The following is a 13,743-nucleotide window of genomic DNA, read 5'->3' on the forward strand; positions in this document are numbered from 1 at the left end:
GCCTTTCGCATAATCCCCAGGGAACACAATGGCAAGCATTTACCAGATGGCTTACAGGGGTTAGGGGTGCAGAGGTGGTAAGAGGAGGTAAAGGAGACAGGACTGAAACTAATATTTATAGAGCACCTCCCATGGCCAGGCCCTGGAAATGCGTACCATGTGTCACGTTACTTGAGTGACTCACAAAACGCTTTGAGTCACGATTCACAACCCTGACTATGAACTGCATATGCTCCCCTTTCGTCACGCTTCTTTCCCTGGGGAGATGGTGGCCGGGCAGCGCTCTGACCCTGAACGTCTCACAGGGTCACCAAGCAGCCTCATGTACTCTGTGCCGGGTCCCCTTCGCTGCCCGCTGCCCCCAGCAGTACCAGCTTCCCACACACGCCGCCACGGCAAATAAACAAGCATAAGCAGAAGTGACTTTCCAGAAGGAGCAAACCGGATCAGGGCAGGTCTTATTCATCTTTACATCCCCTCCCTCGGGGCCCAGCGCTTCCTTAGCAAACAGCAGGCATTAGAGGAATACATGCTGGATGGAACTGAATTAGCAGGAATGATGGTTACAATGTCACATCAATTCCATCTATCAGTAGCCAAGAGCTCCTTCAGGACACAGGGGGGTCATATATTTGGCAGTAGTGGTTGTGGAAGTCTAAGAACAAGGCTCAGAGATAAAGGGGGGATTCTGAAAAAACAGCTTCCACTTTAGTCTTTAGCTTAACACACAGGTGAGTCGGTGAGTCTTCAGGGTCTGTATATTTTAGGATGTGACAGGCCATTTTATTTTTTGACTCCTCTGAGAACATTTGACTTAAGAAATGATGAGTTCAATTTCCTGACACTTAAAAAAAATCTCACCTTTCTCACCATTTTTTAAGACATAAAGATACCTCCCAGAGAGCCAGGACACTCAGAGAGACCCACATCCCCCAAAATCCACCGTGGAACCCGCCCTCGCTTCCTGGGAAACTACTTATTCAAATGTCAGACTTTCCAAGGAGACAGGTGAAGAGGTACCGTTTAGAGTACTTCTTAAACTGGTCAAGTTTAAATAGTAGAAAGGACTTACTGGCTTTCCTGAGGGTCCTTCTGGTCCAGGGAAACCTGTATCTCCAACAGGTCCTCTCTCACCCTATAGGCAGGTCCACAGACAAGCATTATTTACCAAGAAAAGCTTTAACACTGCAGGCGAGCACAACAGCTAAGTCACTGGCAACTCACCGGTTCCCCTGGCACTCCGGGCGGCCCTGGGGCTCCTGGTCTTCCCTGGGAAATCAAAGCAAGGAGAAAGGTTGGAAGTCAGATGGCCAAGTGGTGCCACCTGCCTTGCCTCCACGCCCGTGAGTTCAGTGGGCTGCCAGGGCTGTGGCCCTACAGGAGGGGGGCTCCTTGCCTCCATGCCCATGAATTCAGTGGGCTGCAGGGGCTGTGGCCCTACAGGAGGGGGGCTCCTCGCCTCCACGCCTGTGAGTTCAGTGGGCTGCAGGGGCTGTGGCCCTCCAGAGAGGGGGCGCTCCTGGCTGGATGGCCCCCACAGGCTCGGCTCTGTGGGGTCGACTCTCACAAGAGGGCTTTTTAGTTCATAGTAACATAGCCTTGAGAAGGCACTGCCTCCTGCATCCTGTGGACCTGCCGTGGCTGGAAAGGCACTCGGGGGGATGTGGGCGTGAGGCAGAGACCATGACAGCCCGTGGGCTGCAAGGAACTCTTTCCCCCACTTGCTGTTTAGAACTCAGGGAGGGGACCTCCACACAGGCCTCCCCTCCGAGTGGTGGCATGGTGCAGCAAGGTGGACAGGAGGCCTGAGAGAAGCCCCAATACCCCGCAGCCTGTGTGCGCGGCCAGGACATCCAGAATTTCGCGAGGGCCCCAGGTGGGGGATGCGCCAGACCTGAGAAGGCCAACGCCCTAAGGGTCCTGGCATGGGACAGGGGGCACAGTGCTCGGGCCTTGAGATCTGAGACAAAGGCCCAGAGTCAGGCAGAACTCAGGGGACCCGGGGACACGTGCAGACCAGCGGCTCCCCCCCACTGCCACCACTCACGGCCACCTCCTCCCGCATAACCATCCCAGGGGGCGGTGGAGGGGGTCAAAGTCCTGGGTGGGCGTGAAAATCCTGGAAAGGGCTGGACTACTCTGTTCTAGGAAGACAGGCTTGGGTCCCCCTGGGCCTCAGCAGAGTGACAGTGATGTGTCTGAGCAGGTGGGTTTCATTCCTGCTGCAAGCAGGACAATCCCCTTAAATTCCTTTTTAATTGTGGTAAAATAAATATTACCTGGCATTTACCATTTTGAACCTTTTTTTTGAGTGTAAAATTCAGAGGCATTAATTATATTTACACTGCTGTGTAACCACTGCCACTACCTATACCTAGAGTCATTTAACTATTTTATTTCCTGAACCACGGTAAGGCCCAGTTTCAAAAAATTAAGTTGCATTTGTAATCACACAGTTGTATATTTGTCAGTGCACAAAATTTTTTCCCCTTTGCTATTTCTGTAATTGTCAGTTGATCCTCTTAATTTGAAATAGGGAAACTGCATTTCAAATAAATATATCAGATTTTGGACATCCCGTTAAGTAGTAGGCTAGCTCCTTATTTCAGTCATGTCGTGTCCTTCAAAAATATCTTTGGAATTCTTCATCTGGAATGACTTCTGAGCCTGCCACTCACTTTTTAAAGACTTTCAATGGTTGCCAATATTTATTTATGGGATGATAAGACTTAATTTAGGGTGACAGCCAAAAGTGATTTGTAGTCACACCTGGTGAATACATGGGGAGCTAAGCTCCATCATCCAACATGGAAACAAAACTAAGGTGTGAATACAAGGGGCAGGTTGTAAGAAAATTCAGGGCAATTCTGGAAACAGTTCCAAATATGTTGGTAGGAATGGTGGTGAGAGGCAGGGAGAAGGAATGGAATTAAGTCTGAACCAGCTTTGAAGAAGGATACTTCCTTGTATAAAAGATTCTACAGTGCTTGCTAAAGAAAGTATTTTCATGCTACTTTTCAATCATATTAATATTTAACTTGATCTATCCTAGCTAAATAAGAGGATGGTATCATCTATAAAGTATGATTTTCTACAGACTATAGATAGGTTTTAACTTCTTATTATTAGACCTGGCAACTAAATAGAGTGAAGTTGAGTGGCTACTGGCCTCTTGAGGGACTGGGGTGGTGCTGGGTGTCAGTAGATGTCAATAGGTGGCAGGTGGCAGTGGGTGTGATGGCAGGGCCCTTTCTCCTCTTTCACATGTCCCCATGATTTGAGCACGTGGTTTCCATTGACTTTCCTACCCTGGGTCTACACTGCAGGGGCACCTAGCAAAAGGATAAATGGGCTCTTATTCATAAAATTTTAATTGGAGTATCATGAATGAAGATCCGAATGCCCCCTAGGGCTCAGAGAAATGATTTCAACCTTTCTTGGAGCATTTCCTATTCATTTGAAAAGACCTTGGTGAGATTAAAACATTTTGACACCAGAGAGCAACAAAAATGAGTGAGAGGATCAAAGGGCTAGTTCGCGAGGAAACGTCAGCAACAGTAAAGCTGCTAGTAACGCTGGGCTGCAGGAACCGGGCAGACGGGAGTTTAATACGAAGGACAGCAAGCACATCCTGAGGATGAGAACTCTGCCTTTTGAGGACCAAGCCACGTTAAGGAAGACAAGAGTAGAGAAACGGGCTTCTCAAAGCTGTGCTCCCGTATGAAGATGCCCTCACGGCGCCTGCGCTTTCCCTCCCCTCCCTCCTTCAGTGAGCTGGGGAGAAAAAAAATCCAAAGGCCAAAAATAAGAAAAAGGTGAAAATAAAGGAAGAAGTATTCTTGAGGTGGGAGAGGAGGGACGGGGCCTTATTGTTTAGACGGGAGGTCTCAGGAACCTGACGCCGCAGGAGTCAGCAGGGCTGCCCCACTGTGGGGGTTACTGTGGAAGCTGAAAATGAAGGGAGATAGTCTGGACTCACCGATATGCCAGCTATTCCTGGGGGACCTGCTGGGCCTCGATCTCCCTGTTGGGATTAAAAAAAAAATGCTACTTACACTGATAATTATAAAATCTTTACCTGTAAAGTTAATGCTCAAGTAATAATCTGGATCTGCTAAAGCTCTCCTTCGAAGTGATAAGCTTTATTAACAAGAGCTGGTGTGAAGCTACAGTCGATGGGAAAATAACAGAAGGAGGCAATCTAACCTGTTAATGCTTTTTGCCATAGAACCAAAGCAAATAAAAATCTTAATGAAAACAAGCATTCACGTCCCCAAACCTGTGGCCTATTTTTAACAGGACTCCATAGGTGCTTTCAACCAAAATTGGTCAATATTCTTATTCCAAATATTCAAAAACTATTCATTACCAATACTTAAAGAGTAAGCACATTGACTACCCCCCAAAAAGCTTTTGCTGTACTTGTCTCACTGGATGTAGGGAGAGAATAAAGACAGAACAAGGCGCTATGTAGTTCTCATTCGGCCAAGCAGAAGATGCCTTGAAATGCTCTGAATAGAAGAGGGTTCAGAGAGACTCAAGGCTTTCCAAAGGCAGTGTGGCATTTTAGGGAGAGCTGACAGTGGTAAAAATGCTAATGGTTATATATGGGATAATAAAATGGCAATTTTTGTGGAGAAGAACCTACATTAAAAAACTTCATAACTTCACTCAGGGACATAAAAGAACACCTGATTAGATGGAGAGGCATGTTTTGTTCTTGGAGGGCAAGACAATGTTGTAAAGGCATCACTGCTACCCAGACTAACTTATACGTTTAATACAATTCTTGTGAAATTGCAGCTTGATCACCAGATATTAATGTTCACTCAGGATGCTGAGTAAATGAGAGGACAAAAGAAAAAAAGTAAAACATGATGCATTAGCAATACCAGTATTTAAACATTTAAGCTATAATGCTTAAAAGTTTGGAATATTGGCATTAGATTAAGCAGCATAACAATGCATTGTAACAGAAACCTCAGAAATAGACCCATGTTTATAATAGGATTGTTTCAGTGAAGGGATGTATTATTCAAGAAATAGTGCTAATAATTGAACAATTTCTTGGAAGAAAGTTTGAGTACTCTCTTTATATTATACTACATATAAATGCTGTATAGCCAATATAAAAAGTTAAATAATATGAAATATAAAAGAACTAGAAGAAAATATAAGTGACCATCTGATTTTGGTTAAGAATAAGAATAAAAATCATTTAATGTCTAAAAGCACAACAAGAAATCAAACAGTTTTATATTTGACTATGTAAAAGTTGTATTTATATACAGTAAGATTAAACATAAATGAAAGGCAAAGACCACCTAGGATATAAACTCCAACATATAAGATAGAAATAAAGTCTTCATAAAGCATAGCTATAGTCAAATAGAAAAAGAACTCATAGAAAAGTGGGCAAATGATGGAAAGAGGCAATTCTTGTCATGTTTCACTCTGTTCCTTTTAAATAATGGGATTTTTTCCCCTTGAAATCAAGATCCTGGAACATTTCACTCAATGGAAACATTTGCATATCTGATAAAGATTAATGTTAAGAGGTCTTGTCTCAGACAAGATGCTCATTCCAACATCTGGGTCTCTTAGTTCTTTGAATCGTCCTCTCGTGACCTGGCCTCTTATTTTCATAGATACACCTGAGACCTTGTCAATAACAGCATCTGCATCCCCTCCATCATCTCAATTCCATGCATTCCAAACTTGGCCCACCATCTCCCATTGTTCTAACTCAGTACCTTGGGCTCCCAACACTCTAACCCATTGGTAGTACACATTTTTCATTTTCCTTCAGTCCCTGAATGGCCTCTTTCTCTTATTTATTAGTTTAAATTCCATGGTCACTTGCTATAATCATCCCCCTGTGTATATACCATTGACTCTTGCCCCACTGCTTCTAGTATGCACTTGTCAAAACTAGAACCTTGTTTAAATCCAACTCCCCTCCTCTTCTGTGCCTTACCTGGGCACCTGCACATGCTTGGAGAAGATCCTGCTGTCTGGTCTCACTTCAGTTCATGACCACCAACCTCAAGGAGGCCCCTGGGGCTGCTGAGCCATCACGCTCTGTGGTCCCAGGACTCTGCCTCTCTCCTAGAAGACCTTTTCCTTAAATCTCCAACCTCTTCTCCTGGCCTCACTCTCAGATGATGGCCTTGCTCCTTCCACCTCTGATAAAGTCTGAGCAACCAGAAAAGAACTATAGATTCCAACCAGACCATCTCCTCACATTTCAGCTTCTGCACCTCTATAATCTCTTTCCACACCTGTTCCTATAGACGAACTATCTAGGTTCTTTTCCAAAGCCAAACCCTCCATGTATGCACTAGGTTCCCTTCCCTTTGGCTTTTTCAGGACATCATTGCAGCAATTCTCCCCTCTCCTACTGTCTCATCATCCACACGCCCGCATCTCACCCCACCTTCTACTGGATCATCCTTTAGCATTTAAACATGCTGGCATTTCCATGGTCTTACACTCCAGTTTGTAAAACCTTGCCCTCCAGCAGCCACCGGCCCTCTTCTTTGCTTTCCTTTGCAGCAAAACTCCTTGAGCATTGTCTATGCCGTGTTTGCTGTCTCTAATTCTTCTTTTTTCATTCTCCCTTAGACCCATTCAAGTCTGTCAGTTGCTCCTAGCAATAATGGGAAGTAGTGATAATTTATCTGGTGATACAGGACTGCTGTTTTACTAAATCCAATGCTCAATACTTGACCATCCTACTTGACCCCTTCCCCGTTATTCTTGGTTGGAGCTGTGTGCAGTACTTGAGGCAGGTGATCGCTTCCTTCACCTTTACCTGGCTTCCAGGACCCCAGGTTTCCCTCCGACCTCCTGGCCACTTCATCTCAGTCTCCCTTGCTTGTCCCTCCTTTTCTTCCTGACCCCTTAAGGAGGGCCTCAGGGGTCAGTCCTTGACCCTCCTGTTACTCCCTTGGAGATCCTATCAAGTCCCCTGGCCAGAAAACCTGGCCAAAACCCTGGAGTCGTCCTTGACTCTTTATTCTCTCACACTCACATGACCGATCAGAAAATCCCATTGGCTCTACCTTCCCGGTATATCCAGAATCTAGCCGCTTCTCACTGTCCCCATCATCTCTCCTCTGATCTGAGCTGACCCCAGGCCCGCCTGTATTGCAGGAACAGTCTGATCATGCTTTCCTGACTCTACCCCTGCCCCCGCAGAGCAGGCCCTGTCACTCTTCTACTCAGAAACCACCACTGGCTCCCTATTTCACCCAGAGTGAAAGATCAAGTCCTCACAATAGCCGATAAGCCCTTTGTTAGCGCTCCTCAAACCACTCGTGCTGAAGGAGCAGTGCCTTTACTTACCGCTCTTCTAAGGCCTCAGGAACCAAGATGCGTCTGCCGGTCACGTGTCTGGCCATCACGGCAGTCACGCTGCTAGACACATTCTGAAATGCTTCCTCTCAATCTCTGTGCGTATCTTGCCACAGAAGCCATAACAGAGTTTGCAGCCTGGCCCGGTGCTCTGCTGGCTGGATTTGGAGTCCACTGCTCTGTGTGACTACCTGACAGGCCTACACCTTAGCTCCCCGCCGCCCCCCACCCCACCTCTACTGCATCAGCCTCTCCCCTCACTCGTGCCCCCTGCTCTCCTCTGAAGTAGCAGAATGCTCCTATCTCCAGGCATTCAGACCTGCTGTTTTCCTTTAAAAAAAAAACCAATTGTACATATTTATGGTATACAGCGTGATGATCTGAGACATGTACGCACTGGGAAATAATCAGCACAGTCAAGCTGATTCACATCTGCATCATCCCACATTGTCACCTACCAGCGCCATGCTACTCATTAGGTCTCTGGAACATATTCCTCGTTCGGTGCGCGGGGACTCGGCCTAGCACACCTTCTTCTCTGCGAAGTCTTTGCTTTTCTCAGACACCTTATTCAGAACTGCAACCCACCAGCCAGCAGTCCTGATGCCCCTTGATCTGCCCACTTTTTCTTTCTTTCCACAGCACTTACCAACAACACTATTTCATTATTTATGTTTGTTCTTTTAGTTTCTGTATTTGCTTCCTAGATAGTAAGTTCCATGAGGGTAAGGACTTGTGTCTGTTTTGTTCCCCTGTATCCTTAAACCTAAAACAGTTCCTGGCCCAACAGTAGGTGCTCAGCAAACATTTGTGATTGTTGAATCAGTGAACACGTTTCTAACTCCTGTACCTACCTTTATACCTGGAAATCCTTCTAGTCCTGGCAACCCTGTTGTACCAGGTTCTCCCTGTTAAATATGAACATAGCAATGGTCAAAGGTTTTTTAATCATTGGCTTCAAAAGCAGAGATATTTTTTGCCTAAAACAATACCCCATCAAACACTGAGTGGTAATTTAACAAGTAATCGGTGTGCTCTATTTTTAAGCATCTATATTCTTGCATTTGGTGTTTGAAAATAGTCTGAGAACAAAGCTCTTCCCTGGAGAATATAATATGAGTACATTTTCTGATTAACTGATTTTATTCTGATTATGAATCTAATCAGAATGAATCTCTTCATTCATTGATGATTCCAATTCCAGTAAGAATTAGAAGAAAAGGTTTGCTAATTTGTAAGGTACCTGGGTTTGCTAGATTACCAGAGAATAAAACGAAACCCCTTTAAGAGAGGATGAAGATGGAGTTCTGAAAGCAAAGTTTATCCTCCTCCAATACTCTCTGCCACTGGACATGAATTGTGAATGCTTAGAAGATGGTCCCCAGCGCATCATGTCCAGTGATCTTAAAAGTTGTTTCTCAAGCTGATAGGCCACTGAGGAGACAAGTGTCTCTACTTAAAACAATCTGTTACATATTCTAGAGTATGGTCCCAGGCTGGCTGGAGCCTGTAGGCCCTCAGGGAACACATTTGGAGAAATTATGGTAAAGGAAGCTGCTCACTTTAAACAAATAAACATTAGGGTTTCTAAATTAAGAGAGAGAGGTGGGTAACTGTTTGATACCTACTTGTTAATGCATTAGTGTTAACTGTAAGTATTTTCTTAGGACACTGGATGCTTTCGACATATTCACAAAGAAAAGGGAGTTTTCATTCTCTGTATACGTATTTTGCATGCATGAAATAATTCCAATCTGCTTCAAAAATATAACCAAGGCTCTAACTTCCATTATTATTTATGATACTGTCTTCATTACAAAATACTGAATGAGCAAGCACTTGAATTGACACTTTTTATGCTTCAGAAATATTTTTAAATGTCGATTAATATATAACCTGTCGATTGGGGTTGGGGGGCGGGGAAACGTGTTGGGATTCTATTCTGCATAAAGCTTTGTAAAAGAGGCCCTGGGTTATTGACAAAGGAAATAAGCTCTTTGATTTTCTTTGTTTACATCATCAATAGTCCTTAGAATGAAGGAAAGTATTCAACCAATCAATCAATATGTGTTTGAAAGTACCTAATTATTAAATATTTAATTGAAAGCCACTTATAAATTAAATGCCAAAGAAAGGAAAGGGGGCACCTCAGAAGATCAATTCAGTGAAGGGTAATTTTTGTCTAGAAAGGTTTGCTGAGATCTAAACTGGTACAGATATAGCAGCAGTGAGTCTCCCCCCACCCACCTCAAAATGATTTTTCCATTGTCTAATCTGAGAGTGACCTACACTTCTACCATTCCTGGCTTATTTCTTTAGGATAAAGTATTACTCTCTCTCCTGTGCACTGGTCCCAAAGAATATCTTCCAAGTTTACCTAAGAATAACTTTCAAGTTTTATCTAAGATAGAGTGTTTAATGTCATTATTTCATATTTCTGTCTTTGCGCTTCATCTTTTTAATTCATATATCTAAAATCCAGAAACATTCTTCAATTAGTTGTCATTTTTATCCTTTGTGGCTGCTAATAAATTTGAAACGTAATCTCCCAAATTCTACTCAAATTAGTGTGTCTCTCTGTTGCCCTCTACTTTCCAATCCAAGTGAATTATGATTTATCCTTTATTATAATACTTTCTAGAAAACTGTATCACCTTAATCTGTATTTATTAATGGAAACTTGAGAATGTTGCCAAAAAATCAGGACAGAGAAGTCTAGATTCCTCTAAATGATTCAGAGGGCCTGTATATGAGTGTGAGAGGAAAAGACCAGGAGGAAATGTTTATCAACAAGATGAAAGAAAATTGGAATTAGAATGAAGGACAGGCTGGTCAAAGCATAAAAAATGTTACAGAGGAAAGAAGGGCAGCATGAGTAACACACCAAAGGAAACTCCTAAATTATATATTTGGGGTTTAGAAACTGGTACTAACTAGTTGAAATCATGCTTTCGGGGGGGGAAGCAAGTGGGCTCTTCATAAATATTACCTAATAACAAATAGTTAGCTCCTTAATTCTTCTCTTTAAAAAAATATATTTAGATGTGTGGAAGGATTGTTTTTGATGGCTTTGGCTAATTTAAAATTTATTCATCTAGTGTGACTAAACTGTCATAATGAAAGGGCCTTACATTATTCCATGTGGCAACAGGAAATGGCTTCAAAGTTTATTTGTTGCAGGTACATCTGAGTTTGAAGTATATGCCCAAAGGTTAAAAGGATACACAAATGAAGGATGAAAAATGGAACATGTGCTTGGAAGGGACGGGACAGGAAACACTGCCAAGGACTGAACGGGGTCTCATGGAATTCGGCCGAACCTTCTCAGAGAGGCCATGTGGCTGAGAAGGATGCATGAGAACAATTAGCATCCTTTGGGCGGCTGGGGGACATGATCTCTGGCTGTGCTGAGCGCTAACCTCCTGATACATGGCTCCCAGTCACGCGTCTGCAACTGCACACCACACCTCCTACCGAGTAATTGCTGATGACATCCAAAGCAAATAAATAGTCCCTTTCTTTTTTTGTTGGGGAGATGGCAGACATTAAGGAGTTCCTTTCCAGTAAGTTATTTTTCTTCCACATCTACTTAACAGGAGTTAGTCATCAAAATAGTGCTACCAGAATAAAGTGTCCCATTTGTCAGAAGTTTTTTACGTGCCTTTCTCCATCACAGGGTGATTTTAAAAACACGCGGTGAAAGAGACAAACGCCCAGGGCAGGGACAGCGTCAGGAGCGAGGCATCTTGGAGACGCACACCGCCTCGCCGCGTTCTGTGCCGGCCTGCGCCCCCCTCCGACGTGTTAACTGGTGAACATCTGTCAAGGCAGGGCGCCTCTGCCTCAGGCTCTTCTTTCAAACTCGAACAAAGACTAATTTTCGAAATGACACGAAACACGGGAATATACATACCGTGGGGCCAGAATCTCCTTTCGGACCCTACAAGATGAACATGGGCAGTCATTTTAAAAGGAACGACCGAGGCAAAATTACAGGATGTGAAGCATTTTTACCCAATTTGCTTTAAAACACGTAGAAATATTTGCAAGTTTCATTTTGTTTATGGCTTAGATGTGAAGAGTAAGATGAAGAAAGAGAACTTGCTGCCACGCCCATGACAGTGATTGCCTGGACGTTGATTTAGTCCTTAGATTAACAATGCCAAACGTGACACCACCATGCAGAATGCGATTTTTCATTATTTTGGCTGTATACATTTTCTCAATTTTATTAAAATTTGTTTCATTCATTTCCTCCTGCATAAACTTCTGGTTATAATTGTAACATGTATTTTTTTCAGTGAACTTTGGAGTTTCTGTTTTTGTTCTTTTATGGTGGCTGTTCAGCTAACATGCATTGTGATAAACAACTGTACTCACAGGGGGTCCAGGCGGCCCTGGATAGCTGGGAACATTCACACCTCCCTGCAGGAAAACAGAAAAAAGAAAAAAGGTGAGAAGAATTTATAGTAATCCACCACTGGAAAGTGGTTTTACATAATTACAGAAGTAAATACCTGGATTTTATACAAACTGCTCATTCCATTTCTTTCATTGAATGGTACACCCTTAGGAAAGAAATGAGATACAGAATTATTCTTTGAAGTTAATAGCTAGCATCTCTGCCTTTCATCTTTTAATCAAATGAAATTTTCCCTATTTCATTTTAGAAAGTGAGCTTAATACTGTAAGTAAGATAATACAGTGTCTCCATTTTTGGCTTTTCAAATGTAGCAAATATAGGGGGGAAAAAAATGAAAAGGAGCCTTGAACGACTCCAGGAGCAGAGGGCCACTTTTAGGGGGTGTGATTGATGTTTGGGTTTGACAGAGGAGACACTAATGCATTCAGAGGAAAATATTATTTGCTCATTAAAATTCAGTTTCTGAATTGCCAATTTATGCCAACTGTTTACAGCCCGCTGCCCTGCAGGCTGTGACATGGTAGTGCTGATGAAGATGTGGACAGGGAGTAATTTGGTTACTGAAAGGTAATTTTTTTCTACAGTCTCTTCATAGAAAAGAGAAAATTAAGGTAAATGGGGGAGATGATGTTACTCACAGCTCTGTGTGGATGTTTCTACAAATGCATATTCTTTAGAACAATTGGGAACAAGAACTTCCTAAAACTGACCCGTGAATGGAAAGTCCCAGCGTCACACATTTTGGCACTCAGGAAAATCGTGCATATGAAAATTTTAGTTAGGAGCTCTTATCCTTTAAAAAAAAAATTCCCATAGAATCAATAATCTGCATTTCCCTTTTTGTGACGTTAACATTTCAGTTGCAAAACTGAAGAAGTAAATCACTACGTGGATTTTGGGTAATGGTGGCCCCTGGTGCTCAGAGAACACGATGTTCACGCATCTTCAAAGCACTAGTGACGGAAGGAGGAACGCCCCAGTCACTTACTCCTTCATTATTTCGCTCTTTCATTGGACAACTGCTGAATGTCTGCTCTTTTAGGGCTGTGCCCTGGGAGATGAGGGGTGCTTCTGTCAGATTCCCAGAAGTCTCCCAGGAAAGACAACATGTAATCTACCCTGAAGAATCAATGATTTTGGAGGATTCAGGGGAAAGAGGAAGATTTCTCAAGCTTGTTGTAAAATATAGGTCCCTTTCACGAGTTCATTCTATTTAGCTGTTCCTGTCCACTGCGGGGGGAGTGGCTTTTAGGATCTGAGCCCCAAATGCTTTCTGCCCCGCTTTCTGGTCAAGAGAGAAGGAAAGTGAACGGGATGAACTGGTTTAGGGAAACATTGCAAATCTCTTCATTTACGTGCGTAAAGCGTGTGACTGGGCGCAGACTGATAATATCGCTCTTGTTTTCAGAAAGTCAAATGAATTCTGCCCCTTCTCAGGTGAGTCTGGCTTCTTCAACTATTGCTACGGAGGCTCTGCTGTGATGTGCGCGTGGCCCCACACGAGGGCACACTTGCTGCGGCGAGAGGCCGCTCGCAGCTCAGATGCAGGGTGCGCATCCGTCTCCATCAGGAGCATACACGCAGCAATGGCCTCTGAACGTTTTATTCACTAAGCGCTACCTAAACAGAATTTCCTTGCATCTCAGACATCATGGATGGTAATGAACACATGTAGCATCCTACCAAAGTTTGTACCAATTCATATTGCTGGAAGGGATATTTTAAAAGCTCCTCTGTTTCTCTGTGCATGAAGCTCATTGACTTCCCCAGGGTCCCCCAGGCAGGAAGTGGACATTCGGGGCACACACCCTGGTCGGGGTCCACAGCACGGAGGCCGACAGGATGCGAATCTGAGCACCGTGCACTGGGGCTCAGCTGCAGGGGAAAATCGGGTTTCCCCAAGGCTACACTGGCTATCAAATTATACACGAAACTCAGACAACTTATCCTTGAAAACACCTAAA

At 43.7% G+C, this 13,743-nt stretch overlaps 1 protein-coding gene across 6 annotated transcripts in view; it reads right to left on the minus strand.

Annotated features, from left to right (window-relative positions):
• COL19A1 (collagen type XIX alpha 1 chain) overlaps positions 1 to 13,743 on the minus strand; it is a 286,095-nt gene that overhangs the window by 31,352 nt on the left and 241,000 nt on the right. For all 6 annotated transcript variants that reach the window (XR_012125983.1, XM_073224021.1, XM_073224019.1 and 3 more), the window contains 7 exons: positions 11,874 to 11,924; positions 11,737 to 11,781; positions 11,270 to 11,296; positions 8,211 to 8,264; positions 3,980 to 4,024; positions 1,225 to 1,269; positions 1,073 to 1,135 (listed from right to left, as the gene is read on the minus strand). Coding sequence is in view for 5 of the 6 variants with exons in the window: in XM_073224021.1 (XP_073080122.1) it covers positions 1,073 to 1,135; positions 1,225 to 1,269; positions 3,980 to 4,024; positions 8,211 to 8,264; positions 11,270 to 11,296; positions 11,737 to 11,781; positions 11,874 to 11,924 (330 nt within the window). In the remaining variant the exon portion in view is untranslated. The remainder of the gene's footprint in view (positions 1 to 1,072; positions 1,136 to 1,224; positions 1,270 to 3,979; positions 4,025 to 8,210; positions 8,265 to 11,269; positions 11,297 to 11,736; positions 11,782 to 11,873; positions 11,925 to 13,743) is intronic.

Source organism: Manis javanica, chromosome 16 (assembly GCF_040802235.1).
Source record: "Manis javanica isolate MJ-LG chromosome 16, MJ_LKY, whole genome shotgun sequence".
NCBI classification, from domain to species: domain Eukaryota; kingdom Metazoa; phylum Chordata; class Mammalia; order Pholidota; family Manidae; genus Manis; species Manis javanica.